The sequence below is a fragment of the Eptatretus burgeri genome, chromosome 5 (genome assembly GCF_056783735.1).
Source record: "Eptatretus burgeri isolate ZD-2024b chromosome 5, Ebu_testis_v1, whole genome shotgun sequence".
NCBI classification, from domain to species: domain Eukaryota; kingdom Metazoa; phylum Chordata; class Myxini; order Myxiniformes; family Myxinidae; genus Eptatretus; species Eptatretus burgeri.
The window spans coordinates 13,598,856-13,624,181 of NC_140965.1; the positions used below are offsets into that span (position 1 = coordinate 13,598,856).

The following is a 25,326-nucleotide window of genomic DNA, read 5'->3' on the forward strand; positions in this document are numbered from 1 at the left end:
ATTTAGCATGACCCCGCTACGATCGTGATGACATTTTATGGACCTCAACGATCGGGTTATAATGGGGCCACACTGTAGTTGTTTACTGCACATAATTGTATGTGTTATACTATACTTTTATACGACTGACAGCGCTATGATATCACGAGGGGATCGGAATTTTTCAGCTCCATTGTAATCTTAATATAATCTTCAGCTCCACCATCGTATGTGCGGTCCATCGTTAACCGAAACGTCGTAATGCGGCGCATGACTGTATCTATCTATATATATATATATATATATATATATATATATATATATATATATATATATATATATATATATATATATATATATATATATATATATATATATATATATATATATATACATACATAGCCTGGTGTTGGCGCAGTGGTTAGGGCAGCGGCTTGGGATCCAAAAGGTCCTGAGTTCAAGCCCTGTTGGGCCACTGAATTAATACACCAGGGGGTTGACTCAGCCTTTCATCCTTCCGAGGTCGGCGAAATGAGTACCAGTATACTGGGCCGGTGTATACCCCGGTTAAAATAGGTGTACCATATCCCTGTGTCATAAGAGGCGACCAGAGTTGCGTCAGGAAGGGCATCCGGCGTAAAACGTGTGCCAAATCGCTATGTGGATCATATGGATGATCTGCTGTTGCGACCCCTAACGGGAGCAGCCGAAAGAAGAAGAAGAAGAAGAAGAAGATATACATATATATATATATATATATATATATATATATATATATATATATATATATATATATATATATATATATATATATATATATATATATATATATATATATATATATAGCTACACATATTGTCTTGGGTGTGGGGGTTAAGTTAATCCCCAGGACCTAATTGTGGTGGATGGCGGTTAACACCAGCCAGGCCAGATAGCCGAGCAGTTTTTCCGTAGGAGGCGGACACGATGATCCTCAGAGATTATAACGCTGGAGGGGCAGAGTGCGGTACTGGCAGAGGGACAGATCAGATAGATGCATTGGGGGGTTTATACTCAAACCCCATGACAAATACATGAACACAGCAACTTAAAATGAATGTGGGAATTTAATGGCAATCAAAATATTTGCAAGGGTAATTCAAAAGGTAACAAGAAAAAGAGCAATCAGAGATTGCAGACCCTCACCAGGACTTGTTCTGTGTGATGTATTTTGTGTGGTGTTTGTGTCATTTTGTGTGGTGTATTCTGTATGGCGTTTGTGTGCTGCTGTGTTACGTAATTAATAAGGGACATGATTAGAACTGCCACTTTGTAAATGCTGGCAGTGATGACCAGTTCAACCATTTCAGAGAAGATTAAGGCTTTTTTTTTCTTTTTTGTTTTAACAATATGGCTGCCGAATCATGTGACCGATGATGTCATCAAAAAACACTTTTGTGGACCATTTTATCCCTTGATGACCCTCAAAGATTTTCATACTGATCGGATGTGGCGTTCTACATATGTAATTATGATGTCATAACGAAGGCACCGATGATGTCATAAATAAATCACTCATTTCCCATGAGGAATACTTGCTCTGTGCTAAGTTTAAATTTTTTCCTTGGTGTGGTTTCAGAGATAGAGGTCCATAGTTTTTCCGTTTTTCCAATATGGCTACCACACCACGTGACCTATGACATAATGATTAAAACATTCGACATGAGTAGTCGCACCAATGGTGAAAATTTTGTCTCAATCCGACAAGCAGTTGTAGAGAAAAACACGAAAGTTGTGTGCATACAAACAGACCGAAATGCAGTACCTTCTGTTTCAGCGAGGGTAATTATAACGTGAAGTAAATTAAACCTAAAGTCGAGGCGCCTCATCACAGACTTGAATACAGACAAGGGGGAAACGAAAGAATAGAAAAATCCTCCCTCGATTCTGGCACTTCGCTTTGTCCAGAGATGGTCTTTGTCAAACTTGGAATCGAGGCACTTCGTCCTGCATGTGCAGTGCCCAAAATGGCACCAAGCCACTCTCGCAGCGAGAAAAACATACGTCAGGCAATTTGTGAGCGGTATTCAACAACAGGGCTCAGAGTCCACCATGTAGCTTTTTGCGCCGATTGTCCTCACTGACGCCACGGCTCTGCAGAATGGCGCCGTCTCTTCGGTGATATACACGAGGCTTTGAGGTCCGTCTTCCACTACCCAACCAAGATTTAATGGGCAGTGTCTTGCTCCACCACGCTAGCCAATTCACTTTAGCACGGACACAGAAATCGCACCGTCTTCTTCATGCGTCAAAGGAAAGCCATTTTGTCGTGCCGAGAGGAGAGCAAAGCGAGATCCTCCGTCCTAGCCACGTTCCTCTCACGACTACAACTGCCACCTCCCTCATACCGAACTCGTGCGTTCGCTCCCAATCTCTCTTCGACGTCACACCGAGCAACCGTTCACCTCCGGGTCTCAAACCAAAGCAAACACTACTGAGCCTTGCAGCGCAGTGGAAGTGATTTTTGCTTGCGCTATCTATAAGCCACAAGCATGGTTGAGGAAAGTGACGTCAGCTGACTTCCAAGCAGATGGAAGATGACCTTGGGCAAATGATGGAGCGAGTACAGCAGAATGTTTGTGAAGTGCAAAGCGTCATCTTTTGATTAATCCGTCAGTCTAGCGACGGGTAAAAATGCCAAGTTCCTTCATAAATCAGAACTACTCAGCTCATTGGAGTACTGCTCTCCCCTATGGGCTGGTGTTTCACCATCGCATCTGTGTCTGGGTTTGTGTGGAATGAAACCAAAGCACAATTCGTCTTGCTATCACATCATAGACAGATTGGTAGCCTCCTGGTTTTTTTTCTGTTTTTTTTCTTGTCTTTTTTATTAGTGCCTCTCTGTTCTAGCTCCCCTCCTCTTTTTTTTAACCCTCCAACTCTCTCATTTAACTCCAGGATGCACCCATTCTTCCAGTAATCCCTTCCTGGTTAAGCTCCCAAATTCCAGGTTTACGGCATATCTCCACTCCTTTCTTATTTTCTCTCATTTGTAGGAACTTCCTTCTGGATGTGGTTCAATTGCACTCTTCACTCCACGGCTTCAAGCAGGTGGTGCACTCCCATCTCATCCCTCATCCCTCATCCGTCCCTGTGATCTTTTATATCTTCATTAACCATACCTAACCCAAACCTCTTACTTTCAGGTTACTGTTTCTCGACTCCTTTGTCTCCTCTTTTCCTGTTGGCTCATTCCCTTGCTTATTATATCCTTATCCACTATGCTCACACATTCTTAGTCTTCTTATCCCTTTTGTTCTCTTGTCATGTCAGCATGTCCCCACTTGATATGTTGCCGGCATCTGTTCGTTCTCCACCCTATTCTCTTCTCTTTGCCTGCTACTCCCGATTCTAAACAGCTCCATTGTTGATGCATTCGCCTCTTCCTGCTCTCTCACCAGCCTTTCCCATGACCCTCAATTTCTTTTCAAAATCACTTTAAATGATTTGTTTTTCAGAAATAAATATTTCACAAGCTTTGTTTGATAACATTTATCAAATAAATGCGAAATTGCTTTGATAAATATTATTTAAGTGTGAGAAATGTTTTTATTTTACTTCTGCATTCACAATGCCGAATGCATGAAATAGACATGACTTAGATTAGGCCTTTCGACCTTTCACAGCACTCCGTTGCTATGTTGAGAGTGGGGGACTCCACCACCATATCTTCTTTCACTTTATCACTTTGTTGATTTTTTTTTTGCACTTGAGATCCATGTGTCTCAATGTATCTTAAGTTTGATTGTGGCTCAGTTCATACACTCTCACTACACACCTCTCGCGACAAACGCGTGCACCTCGTGCCAAACCCACTCACCCTCGTGGTTGAAACGTTCCTGCTTCATGGAAAGTTTTTGGAATAAAATAATCCATTGCCTGGACGTTCCTCCAGGGGGTGCTTTTGTGCAGTTTGTTAATTTTGTTTTTTTAAGACTTTTTTTTTTCTTGCGTGAACAGAACATGGAGATAAATGTAAAGTTCTTACTCAAAAATCTTCATCTTCCATAAGGTTTTCCATAATTTTTAACAGTTCTGCAATGGTTTTGCTATATTATATTAACACATTATAACCATCTAATACCACAGTTATACTTTACCTATCATTTTTAGCTCGCCTGTTCGAAGAACAGAGAGCTATAGCGATACCCCCGACGTGAGCGTCAGCGTGAGTGACCGTGAAAATGTTAAAGTTTTTGGTGCAACTTATTTCCTTTCTAATGTTTTTATCTACCACACTATTTTTTTACTGATTACAATAAACAAATACATATATTGCTTTAAAATTATTTGGATCAGACTTCACTGCAATGCTTTATAAAAAATTAGACTATTCTTTTAACGAGCTAAAAACGATAAATATATAAACAGGTGAGCATTGGGTGGCTTTGACACCAACTCTCTGGTTATTGTTATTTTAATGATTTGGTTGTTAAATGCATCGGCCAAACGGCAAACAATCGAAACTGAAGTGATGTTTTCTATGCCTCCGCCAACGAAGTCGCCAGAGGCATTGTGTTATCGGGTTGTCCATCCGTGCGTCCGTCCGTGATAGGTTTTCATCATCACGATAAATTAACGGCTGAAGGGATCGAGGATAAACTTGGTACAAGTATGTATAATGATGCAAAGATGAACTGATTAGATTTTGGAGTCAAAAGGTCAAGGATCATGTGAGAGTAAAAAAAAAAATCTGTTACCGCTCTAACTTGTGAACAAGTGAATGGATTTTGACCAACCTTGATAATGTATGTATGTATACACACACACACACACACACACACACACACACACACACACACACACACACACACACACACACACACACACACACACACACACGGCTGTCTGTTCGTGGTTTATGCTGAATGGCTGTGTGAAGCTACGTGCAATGTGATTGGCTCCTGGCAAGATTAAATAACGTATCGTATAGGCTTATGAAAAGCTGATATTTGAAATGTGATTCCATATTTCACGATCGTAACTCATGGTCTAAATAATTATATCGAAATCTGTAGTGAAACCAGAAAAATTTAGGAAAGAGCGATTGTTGTATTTCTATCCCAATATAGTTAGACTCCCTGGGACGGCTCCCAAATCCCCAAGATGGAACGGCTAATAGGCTCCCCTGGGACAGAGGAGGATGTATGGATATGGACACCCAGCACAATTTAAAACAAAGCCTGTCAAACAGCGAAGGATCTCCTTGTGAGGCAACGGCCACCCATATCTGGTGCCCAACTGTGTCTGCAGACATCCTTCTGCAGTTGGGTTACCTTTTTGGAGGAGGTTGGTTCCAGGATTTGCACACCAGTCACCATAAAACCCTTCATTCCGCAAAACACAAAAAACGCAAATATAACTGAAACCCACTCTCTGGGAGTACCTCCTTTGCATCTGCCATTTGCAGGGCAGCTCACCAGTTGATGGGATTGAGGCAAAGCCTTCGGCACCCCCATTCCTTGATAATGAGGAAAAGCATGGGGTAACCTTCCTGGGTCAGGTTGTGGTGATGACGTGTTGTCCACCATACGGTGGGCTCCTTTGGCTAACCCAAGGAGGTCTCTTTGGGTGGCCCTATCCTTAAGAGAATATGATCACCTATCTCTGCTTTCATCTGTACTCCAGAATTTGAACATTGCTATTGCAGCACTCTCTGAAGTTTGGTGACTGGTTAGTGGTGAGATCATGGTGGGTTGTTGTTACACCTACTATTGGTCTGTTCTCTGGTTACCAGGCCTAATCAATTGCTGTAGCTGTGGCCAACAAGCTGACACCCATGATAATTGAGATAACACCTGTCAACTAGTGTATCATGAGACTGAGGATTCATCACTCTTTTGGTGTCGTTTCTTTGGTATCTCTGTGTGCTCTGACTGAGGCGAGTGATCTCACTGTAAAGGAGGCATTCTATGTCTCGCTCGAGTCTGTAGTTGATCAGTGTGCCAGGCGAGATACTCTTCCAGTCTTGGGGAATTTCATTGCATCAATTGACTGATAGGGATGGTTATGAGACGTGTGTTGGTCCCCAAGCATCTGGAACTGCGAACCACAATAGCACCAAATTCCTTTAATTTGCAAGAAGTCATGGACTTAGTGTGGCTGGTTCATGGTTTCAGCACCTACAGGCTCATTGCTTTTCTTGGTATTCCAACGCTGGCGGTGTGGCAAAGGAGATTGACCTTGTGCTCTTTGGTCGCTGGAGGATGATCCAGAACAGCAGGGTCTACTGGAGTGCTCAGTTCCTCAATAGCGACCACAGGCTTATGAAGTTGCGGTTTCAATCCAGGAGAATGGTACCATCCCAGCCAATGCTGGATGTTGGCAAGCTCAAGGATGAGAGGGTAGCTAAGGAGTTTGGGAACAGGCTGAATTCGAATTTGGGGGTGGGGGCGGGGGGTGGGTCTCGGTGTTTTGGGGAATCCTGAGTAGTTGTGGAGTGCCTTCAAGACTACCATCCTTGATGTTGGCAGTGGATGTCTTGGAACTCGCAGCAGGGCGAAGAAGAATTTTGTGTCTCAAGGGACATTGGATACTATTGACCAGATTCACAGGGCCAGGCTTAATGGCAGAGTTGGGCTGTTCAGGGAGCCGAGTCGTAAAACTTGATGTGGCTGAGGGCAGAAAAGGAGGCCTATGTGTGAGGAATCTGTAAAGTGGTAGAGCATCACCTGTGGTCCAGTGATTCTCATTGTGCTTGCAGAGTAATTCATGCATTGCATTCCTCCAAGCCCATTCCTCAGTGTACTGCAGTTATAGCGGAGGGTGGTGAGCTCTTGAAAGAGGAGTCTGAAGTGAAGGCCCGCTCAGCCGGTTACTTTGAGTGCCTGTACCAGGATGACGCACCAGCTATTGAGTTGTACGTCACGGGTGTAAACTATCACTATTACTGACCCTCCAACTGTGAACCACCTTCATTCGTGGGAACACAGGCTGTGGTGAATCAGTGAAAAGGGGGGTAAAGTTCCTGGGATCTGTGGCATCCATGCTGACCTCAAGACTGGCCGAAATGCAGTTCTGTGCTCTGTTTTGAGCACAGGCATCATCCCAACTGACTGGAATAGGGGCATTGTTATCCCTCTCTAGAAAGAGAAAGGTGATCACCAGGACTGCAGCAGCTACAGATGGGTGACGCTGCTCTCAGTGCCAGGCAAAGTCTTTTCTCAGATAATTATTGATAGGGTTCACCACCATCCGCTTGAGCACCAACACCTAGAGCAGTCGGTCTTTACACCAAAAAAGTCAACAATTGACCAAATCCTTGCTCTTCTTTCCTCACCAAACGCAGGCGAGAGTTTCTGCAGAGGCTGCTCACATCCTTTGTTTATCGCCACAAAGTATTCAATTTAGCGAATCGGGATGTCCTCTGTATGATTTTTGGGCTTCGTGGGGTTCCACCAAATCTGATAAATCTGATTTGTGAACTATACTCGGTACTGAAAGAGCTGTGAGGTGTAGTGGTTCCATCTCTGACTTATTTCCAGTTGTTACTGGAGTTCTTCAGGAGTGTGTGCTGACCCCCAGTTTTTTTGCTTGTTTGGACTGAATTCTGTGAAGGATGTTGGAGAGATCAAGCTGCAGTATATTGTTTGGGTCTCATGTCAAGATATCTGACCTTGATTTCGCAGATGATGCCCTCATCTTTGTGAAGACTCTAGATATTATTTTGGGGGCCCTCGAGGTGCTGAATGAGGAGTCGGAGATGCTGGGATTACGGGTTTACTGGGTCAAAACTAAGATCCAGGCTATCAATGACATATTGGATGCTGCTGTCCTGTCTGCTTGTTTGTGGTGAGCATGTTGAGGTCATGGAGAGATTCATTTACCTTGGTGATATTCATGTCTCCGCATGTTGTGAGCCAGAGGTCAATGGATGTCTGGGTTGGGCCTGGAGAGTTGTGGATTCACTGGATTTTGGGGTTTGGCGCTGTTGGTACCTGTGCAGGAGGATGAAAGTTCGAGTTTATAAGTCATTTGTCCTTCCAGTCTTGCTGTTCGGATGTGAAACTTGGACTCTGACCAAGGATCTGTGATGGAGACTTAACTCCTTAGGTACCAGGTCGCTTCAGAAAATTATTGGCTGTCGCTGATCAGACTTTATGTCCAAGGAGCGTTTGCTGAGAGAGACTCACATGAGATTTGTTATGTTTACATTCTGTGAGCATCAGCTGCGGCTGTATAGACATGTGGCTCATTTTCCTGATGCTGATCCTGCTCACTAGATTTTCTCAGCGAGGAAGCTTCGTGAGTGGAGTAGGGAAATGGACCGACCATGTCCCTTGTGGTTGCAGCCAGTTTATCGGCATCTCAAGGAGATGGGGGTGTGGGTCCTGTCACACCTTGACGTTTTAGCCAGCGTATTGCAAGGTATCAAAATGTATGTAAAATGCTGGCGTACGCTGAACTATTCATGTTTTTTTTTTTCCAGTTTTGGACGTATTCATAACGAGATGGACGTATGCATAGCATATTAGTAACGTACACAGAACGTTTTGATAACGTATAGATAACTTATATCAACGAATGCTAAGTGTGTTGTCGGCGTTCACAACCTATGCCCAACGATAGTTTAACTTGTGCATAGCGCGGCAGCGTATCGCCGACGATCATGTGGTGTAGGCTATTAATAAGCTGCAGCTTGACGATTCAAATCATAACCGCACTAGACATCGAAGTGTCAAGCAGACTAGCTGTAGAATATCAGGATGCGAGTCTAGCGCTCACATGGGGTAGGAGGGAAGGTGGAGACGTGAACAGAGAGAAGGTGGAGACATGCCCACGATGGCACAGGGAGAGGCTATGCGGTGAAGCCTGGGCTTGAAATGCAGCATGGCACCGGGCACCCAGCCGCTGGGACGAGGTGTGGTGGGGGGAGGGGATGCGGGCCCACCCCGGGGATGCAGTGGCATGGACCGGGTCACACTTACACAGAGGGAGTGGATGAAAACGGGAACGGCAAATGATGATCAACAGGAATAGGAGAGAAAACAACAGAATGGAAGAGAGGAGGAAGACTAGGATGATGAAGACCAAAGTAACTTGGAAAAAGAGCTGGTAAATAAAGTAGAAGATATAAAACCGACAGCACTTGAAGAAAAACCACAACTCGATTGAAAAGTAAACAACAAACGGCCAAAAATGTTAATCAGGAGAACCAACCCATCATTTGGTGTGTGTGTGTGTGTGTGTGTGTGTGTGTGTGTGTGTGTGTGTGTGTGTGTGTGTGTGTGTGTGTGTGTGTGTGTGTGTGTGTGTGTATACACCAAAATCATCCCCCTTGAAGGAAATAAATATTGTGTGCTTTGCAGCAGCACTCACTCCTCATTCAACAAAAAGTAACAGGAAAATAGCACCAAAAGAATAAAATATCAGGCCCCACAAACAGAGACCAAACACCACCAAGAGAAAGAGAAAGAGGACAAATACAATTCATGAAAAGAAACCGAAGCCAAAATAAGATAATCCAAAAAATCAAAAACAAATATAAAAGCGAAGACAAAGACCTCGAGTTAATGTGTGCTGAAAACTCAGAATATAAATGATAGCAAGGAAGATAAAAAGAAAGCTATGATAAAGTTACCAAACAGAGAAAAGAAAACCAGATGTTTGAAAATATCCTGAAAAGATAGTACATGAACTCGGGAAACAAATGCAAAATGTATCAAGTCCCCTGAGAAAGATAAACTAGAAGATATCCAGAAAGGAATTTATGAAGACCCAAAAGAACACAACAAGGAGGCAGATTGGATCCTAAACTTGGAAAAGAAAAAGCAACACCTAAAGGAAACGCCCACAGTGATATTTGTTGAAGAATTCTTTAAAAAAAAAAAAAGAGCAAAAATGCCAAACTTAAAAGCCCTGGATGGAATTCCAAACTTCAGGCCAAAGCAACTAGATGCTCTCCATAATCACTATGCTTGAGCATTAAACAAGCTTCTCCAAGGAGAAAAGACAACGGATGAATGGCTTACATAAGGTAACACCTTCCGCATCCCAAATCCTGAAGAAATCCAACTCTCACAAGTATAGACCTGTCTGCCAACATGTCTACCAACAACACACAAACTTCAAACTGAAATCATCACAGAAATGATGTAACACCACCTAACACATCAAGGAGGCCTAGAGGCACAACAGAAGGATGTAAGAGAGGATGTTGCAGAACAATAGACCACCTACTAATAAACAAGGCTCGACTTGAAAACTGTAAAACGAGAAGATCCAAATTGTCCAAACACTGGATAGATGACAAAAAATCTTTTGACTGTTCCACATTCTTGGATGATGAAATGCGTGCAATTGTACAATATCACCCCCAAATAATCAAACTAATTGAGAAAGAAATTGATTTCTGGAACACCGCATTGATATTCCAGCACTCGGAAGGAAAGATCAAAATACCAGGGGTGAAGATACAACGTGGGATCTTTCAAGGTGACGGCCTTTCGCCCCTCGAGTTTTGCTTAGCCCTGGACCCACCAAGCAACCTCATTAAACAAGCAAGGACATGGACACACCCCGGTGTCAAATAAGAGAACGTCTAACGAAACAGGGCAGGTGACACATCCACTATACATGGGTGATTAAAGCTCTTCGCACTGAATGACAAAAAAATTAGCAGAAACTGAAATTAATGAAACAGTACTCCGATGACATCCAAATGGAGTTTGGCCAAGATAAATACGCCAAGTGCACATTCATACAAGGTAGTCCAACAAAGATGGACAACATAAAAATCGACCTGGATACAACAATGCAGAAATAAAAAACAAAGCATCTTACAAATACCTTGGAGTAGAAGGGGGCCTACAAATAGGTCACAAACAAGTGGACAAAGCAATTACCACAGAATACCTATGTAGAACGAGGCTAATCCTGAAGGCATACCTCACCCTGAGGAACAGAATCAAAGCCATAAACCAACTCAGTGCCAGTATTCCAGTACAGCTGTAAAATTGTAAACTGGCCACAATCGGAAATCAAAAAAAATTCGATATCAAAACAAGGAAACTCCTCACTATCCAATAAATGTACAAAAATCATTGCATCCCGAGAATGTACCTGCCAAGACGAGAAGGAGACGGTGGCCTGATGGAGCTCAGTCAAGTGCACAGAGTGACAATTGTAGGCTGAGTACGTGAAAAGTTCGATGCATTACTGAAACCAATTTGTATGAAAACACGAAGACAGCAAGTCAGAAAGGGTATTCCTCACCCACCTGTCAAAAAATTTCCAAAGACAGGTGCGGATGCAAGATGTCGCACATGGAACCAAAACGGCAATAGAGACAGCCCCATGGATTGAAAAAAAAAAAAGAAAACTTGAAGAGCACTCTGCAGAGCGCATACTTCTGCCATGCAATGTTTCATCCAGTAAAACAACTTTTTGAAATATCATGCTCCATTTTGTTGTTGGTCCTATCTCTCAATAGTGAAGAATCACTTTGAAAATTAAATCATTTTCTTATCCAGTTCCAGATTCGGATCTTCATCAAAACTGAATTAATTCATCCTTGTCACACACACAACCCAGGGAAAGATCATGGCAGACAGTGAGACCCAGAAGCCTGAAAGAAAGGACTTCTTCCAGAGGATTGTTGAAAAAGTGGATGGGGTGGGTTTTCCAAATGGTCCTTTCAGAGAGACAGAGTGAGAGTGATATCTGTCAGGATTGAAAGACATGTTCCATGTGTTGGACCAGCTTGTGATTTTATCCAGATCTGCAGAGATTGAAGAGGCTGCTTCCTGCTGATCAGAGGGATGAGAGATGGTGTGGCAGAGGGTGGAGTCATCAGAAAAGCGAGAAAGAGGATTTTCCAGAGAGTCGGAGAAATCATTGATGAAAACCAGAAAAAGAACAGGACCCAGAACGCTGCCTTGAAGAACTCCAGCCTGGACAGGAAGAGGGTATGAAATAACTCCATTTGGGGCCACACGTTGACTGCGACAGGAGAGGAAGTCTACAAGCCATGAGTGGAGATGGCCTTGGGTACCATAGGGAGAGAGTTTGGTGAGCAGGGCATGGTGCCAGACCGTGTCAAAAGCACGTGATATGTCTACGGAAAAGTCTCTAATTTCATGTCCGGCATTGTGGATCTCCATCCATTGTTGAGAGAGCAGAGGCAGCATATCCAGGGGAGAGTGACCTGGTCTGAAACCAAATTGATGATCAGAAATCAGGCCATTGGAGAAGAGGAAGGATTTAATGTCGGAAGCGATGATGGAGTCCATAAACTTGCTGATGATTTGGAGAAGGCTGATTGGTCTACAGTTGCAGGGATCTGTTTTTGCACCTTTTTTATGCAGGGCAGTAATGTTTGCTGATTTCCAAGCAGATGGCAGATGACCTTGAGCAAATGAGAGGGTGAATAGAACACACAGAGAGAGAGAGAGAGAGAGAACGACAACGACAACGACAACGACAACGACAACGAGAACGAGAACGAGAACTTTTTTAGGACACTTGGGCTGATGCCATCTGGACTGGTTGCAGAATCTGAGTCGAGGTTTGACAGCAAGCTCTCCACCTAGTCAGGAGAAAAGGACACAGAGTCCAGGGACTGTTGTGTGCGACTGGGTAAGGTTGGTACAGAAAGCGATGGGTTTGGGACACAAGATTGAGATGCAAACACCGAGTTTCGGCATTCAGCCTTTTCACGTGCGGTGTCAGCAGTGTGGCAATTTGAGGTAAGGGAGGGGATGGAGGGGGAACATACACCAGAAACAGATTTGATGAGACGCCACCAGGATTTGGAGGAGGGAGAGAGGTTTGAGAGTTCAGACGAGCTGAGAAAGATGTTGTTTTCTGGCTCTCCTGAGGGTAGATACACACTTGTTCCGAGCTTTATGGATGGAACTGAGATTACCCTCAGTTGGGTTTGCTTTCCATGAGGCAAAGGCAAGTTTCAGGACAACTGCCTCACCACAAGCTTCAGTGAACCAAGGGTGGGAGGAAGGGTAGGACAACTGAAGAGGAGAGGGCATAAATCTGTGCATGAGGGAGAGCAAGTTTCTTTGAAAGAATTCCCAGGATGAGTTGATGTTTGAGGAAGTTGCTATGGGAGACCAGTCTGGAAGTTTGATGGCTGCTTGGAGACACTGCCAGTCGGCTTGAGTGAAATGTCAGACCTGACGGCGCCGAGGTGGTTTTCTGATAATTGCCAGAGAGATGTCCACTTTGTCAATCACGTGGTGAGAAAGAACCGATTGGAGCGGAGGAAGAACAGCAGATATTTTCAGGGAAATTTGTCAAAATCAGATCCAGAAGAGATAGAGTACCATTGGTTGAGATCCGGGTTGGGAAATTCCACCGATTGAGTCGCAGAAAGCTTTTGCTGAAGTGCCATGACAGGTGAGAGAGGTACCCACATCTAGCCAACTGGCATGATGACAATTGAAGTCACCGCATATGAGGAAGAGAGAGTTTGGATGAGAAGATACAAGTTGGTCCATGTTTTTGGATAGTGAGGTGCAAATGGAGCCATCACTGTTTGGTGGACGGTACAGTACACGTATAAATATGAGGTTGGAGTGGAGGGGAAGCCATAGCCAGAGGTGTTCCTGGGGGTGTGGGGGAGTGAGGGCAGTGCATGGAGAGTGAGGAATAGAGTCTTTGATGAAGAGAGCAACTCCTCCACTAGGACGATGCTCAGGTCTGTCACACCGGAGGAGGGAGTAACCAGGGAGAGATACTTGGGAGTCAGACACGTCTTGGGGGAGGAAAGTTTCTGTTTGACAGATTATGTCTGGTTTGTCAGTGGAAACTTGTATGGAAAGATCTGTAAGGTTTGAGCGAAGGCCCCGGATATTTGAGGTCCACACTGTTAATGAAGATGGAGGGGAGGAGGCTTTGGGTGCAGGGGATGGGAGGGGAGCGGGAGGGTAGGACAAGGGAAGAGAGGGGGGGAGGGAAGGAGAGTTGTTGAAAGAGTGTGGGGGATTGCAGAATAGCTCGGGGAGGGGCCGGATGAGGAGGGGAAAAGGCTCTGGGGGAGAGGGGGCAAGAGAGGGGGCAGAAGGCAGTTAAGGATTTATGGAAGTGAGGGGCAGGGGAAGGAGGCACCTTCGTGGATGTGAGGGGGTTGCAACTTTGAGAAGGGTGAGTGAGAGGGGTGAATGGTGGGAGAAGGGTGAGTGGGGAGAGTTAAGGGAGAAAGGTGAGGGGGTAGTTTTTGAGAGAGGTGAGAGGGAGGCTTGGAGAGAGAAGAGTGTGATGGCTGTTTTGCGAGGGAGGGGTGAGAGGGGTGAGTTGGCACTGAAGTTGGAAAAATAAGAATGGTTGATGGAAAGCGAACATTGGTTCATAGCAAACTCGGGTTTTATAAAGTTTTAGGTCAGAGATGCGATTAAGCACATTTCTTGAGGGATGCAATGAAGGTGAATTCAGAGAATGGAGAGAAAAAACGCTGTAACAGTTGGATTTTTTTTGATGCAAGGTATGAAGTAAAGGTCGATTTGAGAACAGTCTGTTGAAATAGTCGAAGAGTAGTGCATCATGATAGTCATGAGTACCACACATGTGAAAGAGGAAGATATAGCATTATAAGAGATTGTTTTATTATTATTATTATTATTATTATTATTATTATTGTTTGAGAGAGTTATCATCAGATTAAGTAATGGAAAGGTTGTAGAAAAAATCGTGAGGTAAATGGGGAATTTGGATCGGTAAACGCAGGGGGCTGGAAACAGATCACGTGGTTAAGGGAGAAGCACGTGACTATGGGAGGTGTTCAGTCAAAAGTGAATTTATTTATTTTAAATAAGGATTGTGTTCCATTCGGAAAAGGGAAGGTTGACGTAAAATCGTGGAGGTGTTTGGTGAATTTGGAACTGTGAAGTGCAGAGTGATGCTGCTGGGTCAATGAAAAGTTACAGGAGGTGTTTTAGATCGAAAGGATACAAGGAATACTATTAATTGTTGATGTATTTTTGAAGAACAGGTAAGATTCGGGAATGGAAGGTTGAAGGAAGAAATCGTGAATGGAATGGCGAGAGTGGGTCAGTTCAAGTAGAATAAAGATGCTGTGCCGGCAGAAGAAGGAGCAGGAAGAAGAGGGAGAAGAAGGATCAGTACTCGTGGGTATTCAGGGAGAAAGGTAGTTTTTTTGGGGGGGGGTGGGATTTCAGACAAGAACCAGAGTTTTTAGATTGGAGGGATGGGGGCTGGGGCTCAAAGATGGGAGTGCTGTTGGGAAAGTTGAGAAAATAGAAATTGAAGGTAATATGGAGAGAATACAAATAAAGACTATCGTACACCAAGAGGGGTAGACCTCAGAGAACCCGGTAAGACAAGGTCAACGAAAACTCACAAAATAGCACGATTTTTTAAACAAACCCGAACTAGGAACACACAGTAACATGTAGGTGAGAAAATACAGTTAAAATGGGACAGATAACGACCGGAAACTTAACTTTGAGAAAGTCAGCAGAGAGCCCTGAGAGACCCTGCCGTCGTTCCAAACCCAGAACCGGAAGGGAATTGTTGATATATCTTCCTCCAATCTTGATTGCAGCCTCTGTCCTCCAAATTAGATTATTTGCCCAAATTATTATAACCACAGTCCACAAATCAATTGGTCAATTCCATTTGATGATGTCTTCCACTATAATAAAGAGAGCTTGTGTGGCTGCAGCTATGTCAGTAATATTGACTCGTCGATTGGGTGCGGCACTGACCAAATGGGTGTGCCCATTTTTCCCTTCACACGTCCATTGTCCGTGGCACTTCGGTGATTACAATATTGATGATTACGGTCCACAGTCTGTATCACACATTTTCCTCACTTCATGTTTCCTCACCTCTCGCAGTGGTAATTATAATATTTATTCCTATCAAATGCAACCTGTCGCTTCGCTGATTGTGATATTAAGGGGGAGGGGGGGAGAAAGAGGGAGGGGAAAGAGAGAAGAGAGGGTAGAGAGATAGGGGAGGGGAGGGAAGCCAGGAGTGGGTGGAGAAGGGAGAGCTCGGAAGGGGAAGAGTGAGGAAGGGGGGTGGAGGAGGGGAGAGTGATGCCTCACCAAGCATTCCTTTACACTGCGAGAGGGAGGGAGTGAGGGAGACAAAGAGACACAGAGGTGTGGGAAGAGAGTGCTGAATTTTATTTGGAGGGGGGAGCGATGAGGGGACAGACAGACAGAATGAGTGAGGGAGGGATGGGGTGGGGGGGGGGAGGTGAAAGAAAATAAAAAAGTGAGAAAAAGTTGAGGGGTGGAGGTGGTGTTCGCAAAGAGACTGATATGTTATGTTTGTTGACCGAACACAAAATAAAAAAACTCATGTCAGAACAGCTGTACACACAACGACACAACAGAATTTGTAAAGTAATCTGCAGGTACATCTGCAAAAATTTTGATATTCCAGTTCTAGAAAATTTGTGGGAACATCAACCAAAAGCAATCACTGAAAACATGGAAGGACCGCTCATGTACAAGCTAATGATTCCATCAAGCGTGAACATCAAAAACAAAGCATTGCAACAAGATATCACACTTCGGTAAAAAAAAGAAAAGAAGGCATTGTTAATTGAGGTGTTAATACCAGTGATTTTGGACTAAACAATACAGAAATCAAGAAAATGACAAAATGCCAAGACCTCAAGCATTAAGTGAAAAGATCCTTGAAGCTGAAGAATGCCAAAGTTGTACTAGTGATTACTAAGAACCTCATGGGAATGATAAAGAAGAACCTCACAGAGATATTAAAAACCATCCCTGGGATATTATTACAAACGAACTACAGTTGCAAGCTGTCCTGGGCTCATTAACAATCCTGAAGAGAGCCCTCGACACAAAACTTTGAGAACAGAAAACGTCACAGCTTGGTCCATCAATCGTGACCCCTTACTGAAATGAAGTTGGATACTTTGAGCCCACCCTGGGAGGACTCAATTCCACATTCTGAAACCCACATATGTAGATACTAATCAATGATACACACACATCTCAGGTTTTTTTTTTTACACACAACTGTTCCTCCAAATTCTATCACACAAATTAATTGATTAATTATTTTTTTAAATAACACACACACCACACACACACACACACACACACACACACACACACACACACACACACACACACACACACACACACACACACACACACACACACACATTGAGGTTTCAGTACCCAGCGAGTTTTGGCTTAAACAACACAGATAAAGAAAATGACCAAAGACAGCATTCTTTGAAAGAGGATTTAAAGTGGTTAATTAGTGAAATTCAATTAAAAATATATCAAGCCACAAAACACAAAATGTCAGTCCATACTCTATTGCTTCACAGCAAGAAAAAAACATGGCGAAACACCTGGTCAGATGGACCTTATTGTTTTATTTATATGCATCAATGTCGAAGTGAGGGGTGGATTATAAAAGGAGATTGCACGAAAAGGTTAAATACAGCAATGTCCTGCAAAAATAAAATTGCAATTTTTCAACAGATGAGACACCACCCCCCGAAGCACGCACCGCGGGAACCAACAGGCGGAAACGTATGTCTAATCGATGTTCGATTGAAAGCTTGTGTGCTTTTACTGAAATGAACAACGAAGCAGCTTGGAGAGCGCTCGCCAAGTGGCTTAAACACGCAAGCAAGCACTCCAACGAAACGGTTGTTAAACGGCTCGCTTGGCATGTGATTAGCAATCACCTAACCGTCATGTTATACATACATCTACCGGAAATGCCTGAAGTATCAAATATGTTCGAATTGGACAAATGAACACTTTTAGGAGTCAGAACTGCTTCTAAATTCAATTCTGAAGCTTAAATTTTGCAATTTAGCTGAGTTGAAGAGATTCTTGAGGTTATCGCATGTGTGAAAATGAAATAAAGCCATGAACGCTTTTCGTCTCTGGGCGTTTTTTGTATCCTTGTATCCTTGTATCCTTGTATCCTTGTATCCATGCATTGCCTTGTATCCATCGCACTTTTCGTAGCTATGATGAGTGAGGAAAGTTGGGGGGGGGAACTATCGTTAAATCGTTGTGGCCTGTTGCAAGTCAAGGCATGGTTGAGCAGGCCAAAAAAATCAAGGCGGCTTCAGACCCTAGCAAGGTTACCTCAGATACACCTTAAGACTCAATAGAGAGTGGTGACTGAAGATGTGCCTGATGAAAGATATAATTAAATAAGGCTGTTAATTATCTTCAAAATGGGTGTTTTAATTAACCCAAACACCCAATTTTCACTCATGCACTTCCTTGGAGTTTTCGTAGCATTTATGCAAAGTTTCAGGCTGCTAGGTTTCATGATTTTTGGAGTTATGGAGGGCACACACGCACACATGCACACACGCACACACACACACTGGTGTAGATTATGGTGTGTCATCTTTATCACACGTTTTTCTCACCTCGTGTTTCCTCACCTCTTACAGCGGTCATTATAATATTGGTGATTATGGTGCGGTGTCTTTATCACACCATTTCCTCACCTCATGACTCATCCTGGTGATTACTATATTGATCGTGGTGTTGTCCTTGACAATTTTACATATCTTTGACTCCCCGGACACAAAGCAGCCATCCATTTTTGTTGGGTCGACACTCGTACTCCCACCTGGAGGGCAGGGGTGCCCACTAAAAATAATAATAATTACAATATTAACACAGGGGCTGGCAGGATAGCCTCGAGTTGCACACACTCGACTCTTAAGCTGTCTAGCCTGGTTTTGAATCTTTTCGCAAATGACACCATGGGATTTTTAACATCTATCAACTAATGCTGGCAGACGGGACACCGAGTTTATTGTTCATCCTCGAGATGCCGCACACATTGATGCCTTGCCTTGCCTTGCCCTGCCTGCGAGACATCAGAATGGCAGTTTATAGCTGGGCTTGCATTTGAATACCACTTTCGACAGCTCAGAGGCGAGTGGGCATAACTCTCTGTTATCTTGCTAGCCTAAGAGTCCATTAACTGTCGTATTCAGATAAAATAGCTTTGTTTTGAAGGCAATATGTTTCAATCTCTACCATACTGGGAAAATAGTTTTTGAGTAATCAACAATTATTGTAATTTACATTCCTTTTACCATTGTTGCTGACAAGTGTTTATGTTGTTCATCTTTATAAACTGTTTTGGGGGGGGGGTCCCACCCCCACCCCCTACCCGTTTTTATTTCTGCCGCTTCAGCAGTCTGTGTCCTCAACCATTGAAAGCGAATGTCTTTAGTGCAAACGCAGCGATGCATCGCGAACCAATAGAATAGCGTCCTTCGTGTTGAAGGTTTCTACTCGTGGTCTGTGGTTCCTTATGACCTCGTTAACTGTGGAAAATAAATGGCAAGGTTCCTATTATTATCTGTTCTGACTTCAAGGCCTTTTGAAATCATGTTTAATTCATCGCTAATGTTCCCTATATCATAAAAGTTAATCTGTATTAATCCTTATCATGAAGTAATTGAGATGTGAATGCCACCCATCATATCCAGGCATATGTTCTTGCAACGGAGTAGAGATAGGAATAGGAAGGTCCGTGACAACAACAGGCAGACCTACAGACGGACATGGACATGATTCACATTCAAGGTTTAAAAAAGAATCATCTTGTGGTGAAAATAGACAACTTTATCAAACTGTGCTTAAGGCAGGTCGGGTGTGCTGGTCAAGTCTGTAGGCCGTGCAGCATTTCTCAAACCACGGGGCGGTGCTGGCAAATTTGGAAACTGGTGTGGATAACTTTGACACGATCCACATTTGCGGTACAAAATCAACTTGTGGATAAATTTGATCAATAAATGTTCAGGTTAAATCGGACAAGGCCGGTTGAGAACTCAATATGCATGTCGGCCATCTGTGGGCACTCCATCAAAGTTGGTCTACATGTGGACACACACACACACACACACACACACACACACACACACACACACACACACACACACACACACACACACACACACACACACACACACCCCAATTGCACGACCCTCTCCTGTCCCTTCGGGAATGGGCGAGGTTAACTATGCACACGTCGCATGGTGAACTTGCCCAACTTTGTTTCAAAGTTTACTTTTTGTGTGGAAATTGCACACAAATCCATCACACTCGTCTTCCATCATGTTATCCCTTGCCTTGCTACGATTGCGAAGAAAAAGCATTCCTTTAATTTCAGTCACTCAGGATCTCTTTCCCTCAGGATTTTGATATCCTGAGGGGATGGAATGCATGTCCATAACCAAGCATGTAGGACTTTGTCTCCACATCTGTGGTTGGCAAAACAAGTGGTAAGGTGCAAAGGTTACCGTGGATTACCTCCCATGAGTATAGTCATTATACTCATATGCCGGATGCAAGTTTTAGCGTTTAATTACCTTGGAGAACACTCATTGTCCATTCTGGTCAAAATGGAACGTTCTCGGTGGATGACTCGACTTGTACTTTATTTTTTTTTTCCGTCGCTGTTATGTTCTTGATTATAACAACTCTATCAAACAAATGATTGCCTCAACTAGATCTTTCGAATGGAAGCATTGTTAATGCATCTTCTGTGAAGCATGCTGCTTCTAATCGTTGTAAACTTCTTGAGTTTGCATGGAACTGTTGGTGTGGTCCTTTTGATTAATCAGATCACCCGAGTCCCAAAATCCCAGTTTGTGAATCGCACTAGCACAACTCTACAACTCGAAAGGTTCTCGCAATGAACAATACCCACTGGCTTTTTTTTTTAAAAAAAAAAGGAAATCACAGTGGCCTTGGAAAACTATTGTGTTTCTATTTGGGGGATTTTATTGCATTGTTTGTAAAACAATCACATTTGTAACATACCGTTTCAAAAACAAAGGCTTTTCCTTTTTGAGGGACTCACTTGCCAGCTTGTTCTGTCCCTTCCCATCTCACCTCCCCACTGTAGGTCAACAGTGAGAATGTAGTAAAATGCGGCCATCGGCAGGTGGTCGGCCTCATTCGCCAGGGCGGGAACCGTCTCTCTATGAAGGTGGTTTCGGTGAGCCGCCGGCTGGAATCCGACGAAGGTGGCCACAAGAAAGGTGAGGATGTGAGCACATTGCTCTGCATCAGGTGTATACCATTTTACTGCATCTTGGTTTCATAACATTGCATTACAGTGTAGTAATAATAATAATAATAATAATCATCATTGCTGGCAGGGTGGCCGAGAGGTACGCACACTCGCCTCTAAGCTGTCTAGCCTGGGTTCAAATCTTAACCCAGCTATAAACTGTCATCCTGGTGTTTCACAGGCAGGGTGATTCATCAATGCATGTACCGTCCCTCAGATGGACATTAAATGGGTGTCCCGTTTGCCAGCGTTGGTCGGTGGATGTTGAAGATCCCACGGTGTCCTTCGTGAAGAGTGGGCGAATGTTCGCCGGCACCATGAACAAATTACAAATTCCTGTCCTAACCAGCAGGGGGCACTGCATTAGCAGTACAGCCTCGCTCCCAACAATGGCGCAAACCACCAGCCACAGGCTGCACATAAGATAATGTTGATCATCATCATCATATTACAACTCGTTGACCTTTTGTAACACCATTTGGGTATTTTCCAAAGTAAAAGACCAGGATCAGGAAGTTTTGTTTGAATATTTCTTATTTTCCAGTGGGTGTGGGACCTTTTGTTGCAGGTTTTATAAAATTCACGAGATAGAATGAGATCTAAAGGCAGAGCAAACCTGTTGCACAAAGCCGCCTTCACTTTTTGCAGTGCACACACTAACATTCCATTGTTTCTTCGTCTCCATCTCATTGTTTCTTCGTTTCCATCTCGCAGCCTTGCCTTTTCTTGCTACTAACCTTTGACCCATACCATTGCCTCCTATCCTTACCCCCACTCCCTTTCCCAATTACTCCTCTAAACTTCCCATTCTTGTTCATGTCATGAAAGGAAGATGTTGGGAGTGGGGGAGTCTTTCCAGTTTTGCCTCTGACAGTGCAAGGTCAAATCACTTTAAGAGGCGTGGTAGGAGAGGCAGGGTGGTGGTGGTGGGGTAAGTTGTGGAATGATACGAATACTGAAGATAATCTATATTATGTGGCGAAGGTCATGCCTATTGGAGAAGACAAATAAATGGATCTGTTGTTGGTGTTTCTCCATTTCCATTTTGTTCCATTCCATTGTTCCTTAGCTCTTCCACAAGCCTCGTGTGTGTGTGTGTGTGTGTGTGTGTGTGTGTGTGTGTGTGTGTGTGTGTGTGTGTGTGTGTGTGTGTGTGTGTGTGTGTGTGTGTGTGTGTGTGTGTGTGTGTGTGTGTGTGTGTGTGTTTTGAGAGGATGTTAATGACTCCAGATGTTTGTGAACAGGCTATGGTATCTCTCTAAAATTCTCGTGCCATGAATTGTATGGATTTTTTTTCCAGCCTATTCACAGATATGTGGCCTACAATTCCTGCTCTCAATCCCGTGAGATATCTGTGAGGTACAAGGTCATCGAGTTTGAAATTTCTTACGTGTTTGCCATCGTTATAAGCACGAGATCTTGTCAGTTGCGTTGCTTTCTTTGCTCTGCCCCGATGGCACAGCGTGATCTCGAGGATGAAACACGACAGGAATGTCAAGGAAACGGTGCGCACGAGATAACCCACATTATGGCGTGCATTCGACGTGTGGTGCGAAGATGTTTCGGACAAATTTTTATCGAAGTTGACATTCCACCATTGGAATGGCTCGTTGGAGAAATAATTCGCCGTCTGACTGTTTGTGCAAAATAATTTCCTCACCGCTCATTCTCACCTTTCTGCATCATGTGGTTGCAATAATTGCACTGTTGCCATGTTCTGTGCTTCAACAGCAGGAGTTTCAGCAAATGCAACTGACATGACATTTCCAGCATTTCCACAGTTCAGTGATCGTTCCTAATCATGGTGCTCGGATACAAATCTATTGTTTTTTTTTCATTTGGTTATTTATTTATTTGTTTATTTTTCTTCTTCTTGTAAGCTGAACGGTTAATCTTTTTCTGGCCGATTTTGCTTTGGCTTTATTTTTTATTTTTTGTCAAATGAGGGAATGGTGGTGGCTTTCGAAATTACATGTTTAATCTTGTGTCATGAACATCTCAGCCATTGTTCTTACCATTCTGTTGAACCCACCTGGTTTGCGATGCTAAGAGGCTACCACTTCGCATAGTATTTGTGTTATTTTTATGATTATCCCTTCTCGGGCCGCATTGGTTTCATGGCGTCTTTCAAGTTAGCATCGACAGTTCTGAACTGGCCTCTGATTTGGGTGGGTTTTTAAGGCAAAATGTATCCCTTTCATCCCGCTGCTCCGAAACCGTTGGTGTTGTTCCTCGAGCTGTATAGCTGTCATGCAACGGCGTACTTCTGGAGTGTGTGTGTTGTGTTGTGTTGTGTTGTGTTGTGTTGTGTTGTGTTGTGTTGTGTTGTGTTGTGTTGTGTTGTGTTGTGTTGTGTTGTGTTGTGTTGTGTTGTTTTTTTTCCCCCCCCCCACGTCATATTGGAATTATGCAGATGGAGAAAAGCTGTGTCTAAAATGCAAATATGATAAAACTACGCATCTTATATGTGTGAGTCAGAACATCCACCTTCGAATATGCAGGTGCGGGCCAAGCTGCATGACTCTCCCAACTGAGGGAGGCACCCGACGTACGATGCTCCATTACACACAGTTATTTCATGTTTATACATCTACTTGATTAAGAAGTGAAAGCTTTTATTGTGGCGTTGCCCTTCAGCATATGAAAATAATGTGTTGCTGTGCAGCACTTTTTGGCGAAATTGGTTCGGGGCTTGAAAACGTATATGGAACAAACAGACTCACTCTTGTGTGTGTGTGTGTGTGTGTGTGTGTGTGTGTGTGTGTGTGTGTGTGTGTGTGTGTGTGTGTGTGTGTGTGTGTGTGTGTGTGTGTGTGTGTGTGTGTGTGTGTGTGTGTGTGTGTGTGTGTGTGTGTGTGTGTGTTGTTTTTTTTTTTTTTGACCATACTTTTGAACAGAGCATTGGAACTGCCAAAGCAGTTTTTCCTTGGCGATTTGGCACAATCTTGGATGGGTGGCCACTCCAACCATTTCTTGGAGCACAGTTGTGCCGCTGATGCTGTGCTCATCTACCAGTACACGTTTCTCATTTTGCCGACCTCAGGAGGATGGCAGGCTGAGTCAACCCCATGTGGTATTAATTGAGCAGCAAACAGGGCTCGAACTCAGGAACCAAGGATCCCAAGTTTGCCACCCAAACCACTAAGCCAACATCAGGCTTGTGTATGTATATATGTATATATGTATATATATATATATATATATATATATATATATATATATATATATATATATATATATATATATATATATATATATATATTTGCATATAGAAATACATATTTCTACATATTATATATATATATATATATATATTTATATATATATATATATATATATATATATATATATATATATATATATTTGCATATAGAAATACATATTTCTACATATTATATATATATATATATATATTTATATATATATATATATATATATATATATATATATATATATATATATATATTGTTGTGGGGCCGGGTGTCAGCGGCGAGTACGACCGCTAGGTGGAGCAAGTAGAGTCTGCTCCACCGAACACCCGGAATCTATATCGTGCTTCTCGGAGAACTCCGAAAGGCACGGGTCCCTTACAGGACCGTGGTTGCCAATACTTCGATGGTGTGAGGTAGGGTCCACTTGTCTAACTCCAATTTACCTAAGGCCTAAGTCACATTTGCCACGGTGGCCGTGGGGTCTCCAAAATCTACGGCCACTAGTAATTATATGGCGGCTGCAGTATTTCCACAGTCACACAATGTAGCAGTCACATATGTTTTTATTTTTTGGGGAGCCGCACGGCGTATTTCGAAATTGTGGAGACCGAAAACGTGGGGTTGCCGTACGGTCTTTGATTTGATGTCGCACGGTGACTTTAAGGGGGCCCTGCGGCGGCCATAGAATTTTCAAGGCAGATGCAAGGTAGCCTCAAGGTGCCCGCAAGGCGACCGCAGGGGGGCCCTAAGGCGAACGTACGGCCAGACGGACGGTAACGAGTGGGTTATTTTTTTTTTTTAACCAGTTTTTTTTTCGGCTTGTCGATTTGCTACGGCAAACGTAGAAATGAAAAAAGTTATAACTCAGCGTTATAATTCCACAGCGACCCCTACGGCCTGTAAAAGATAGCCAAACGGCGTAGGGCCACCCTGAGGCCACTGCAGAAACTCTGCGGCCGCCGCACGTTTCTGTCAATTCAGAGGGCGTACGGCTGCCGTATCCTCGCCGTAGAACAAATGTGACTTAGGCCTTAAGTACTCACGCCGTCCAACTACCGGGAGCCAC

The 25,326-nt window shown here is 43.4% G+C and overlaps 1 protein-coding gene across 8 annotated transcripts in view; it reads left to right on the plus strand.

The window, feature by feature from the left end:
• LOC147025870 (SH3 and multiple ankyrin repeat domains protein 2-like) overlaps positions 1-25,326 on the plus strand; it is a 545,479-nt gene that overhangs the window by 391,137 nt on the left and 129,016 nt on the right. For all 8 annotated transcript variants that reach the window (XM_085880768.1, XM_085880767.1, XM_085880769.1 and 5 more), the window contains one exon: positions 20,881-21,016. In XM_085880768.1, the coding sequence (XP_085736894.1) occupies positions 20,881-21,016 (136 nt within the window). The remainder of the gene's footprint in view (positions 1-20,880; positions 21,017-25,326) is intronic.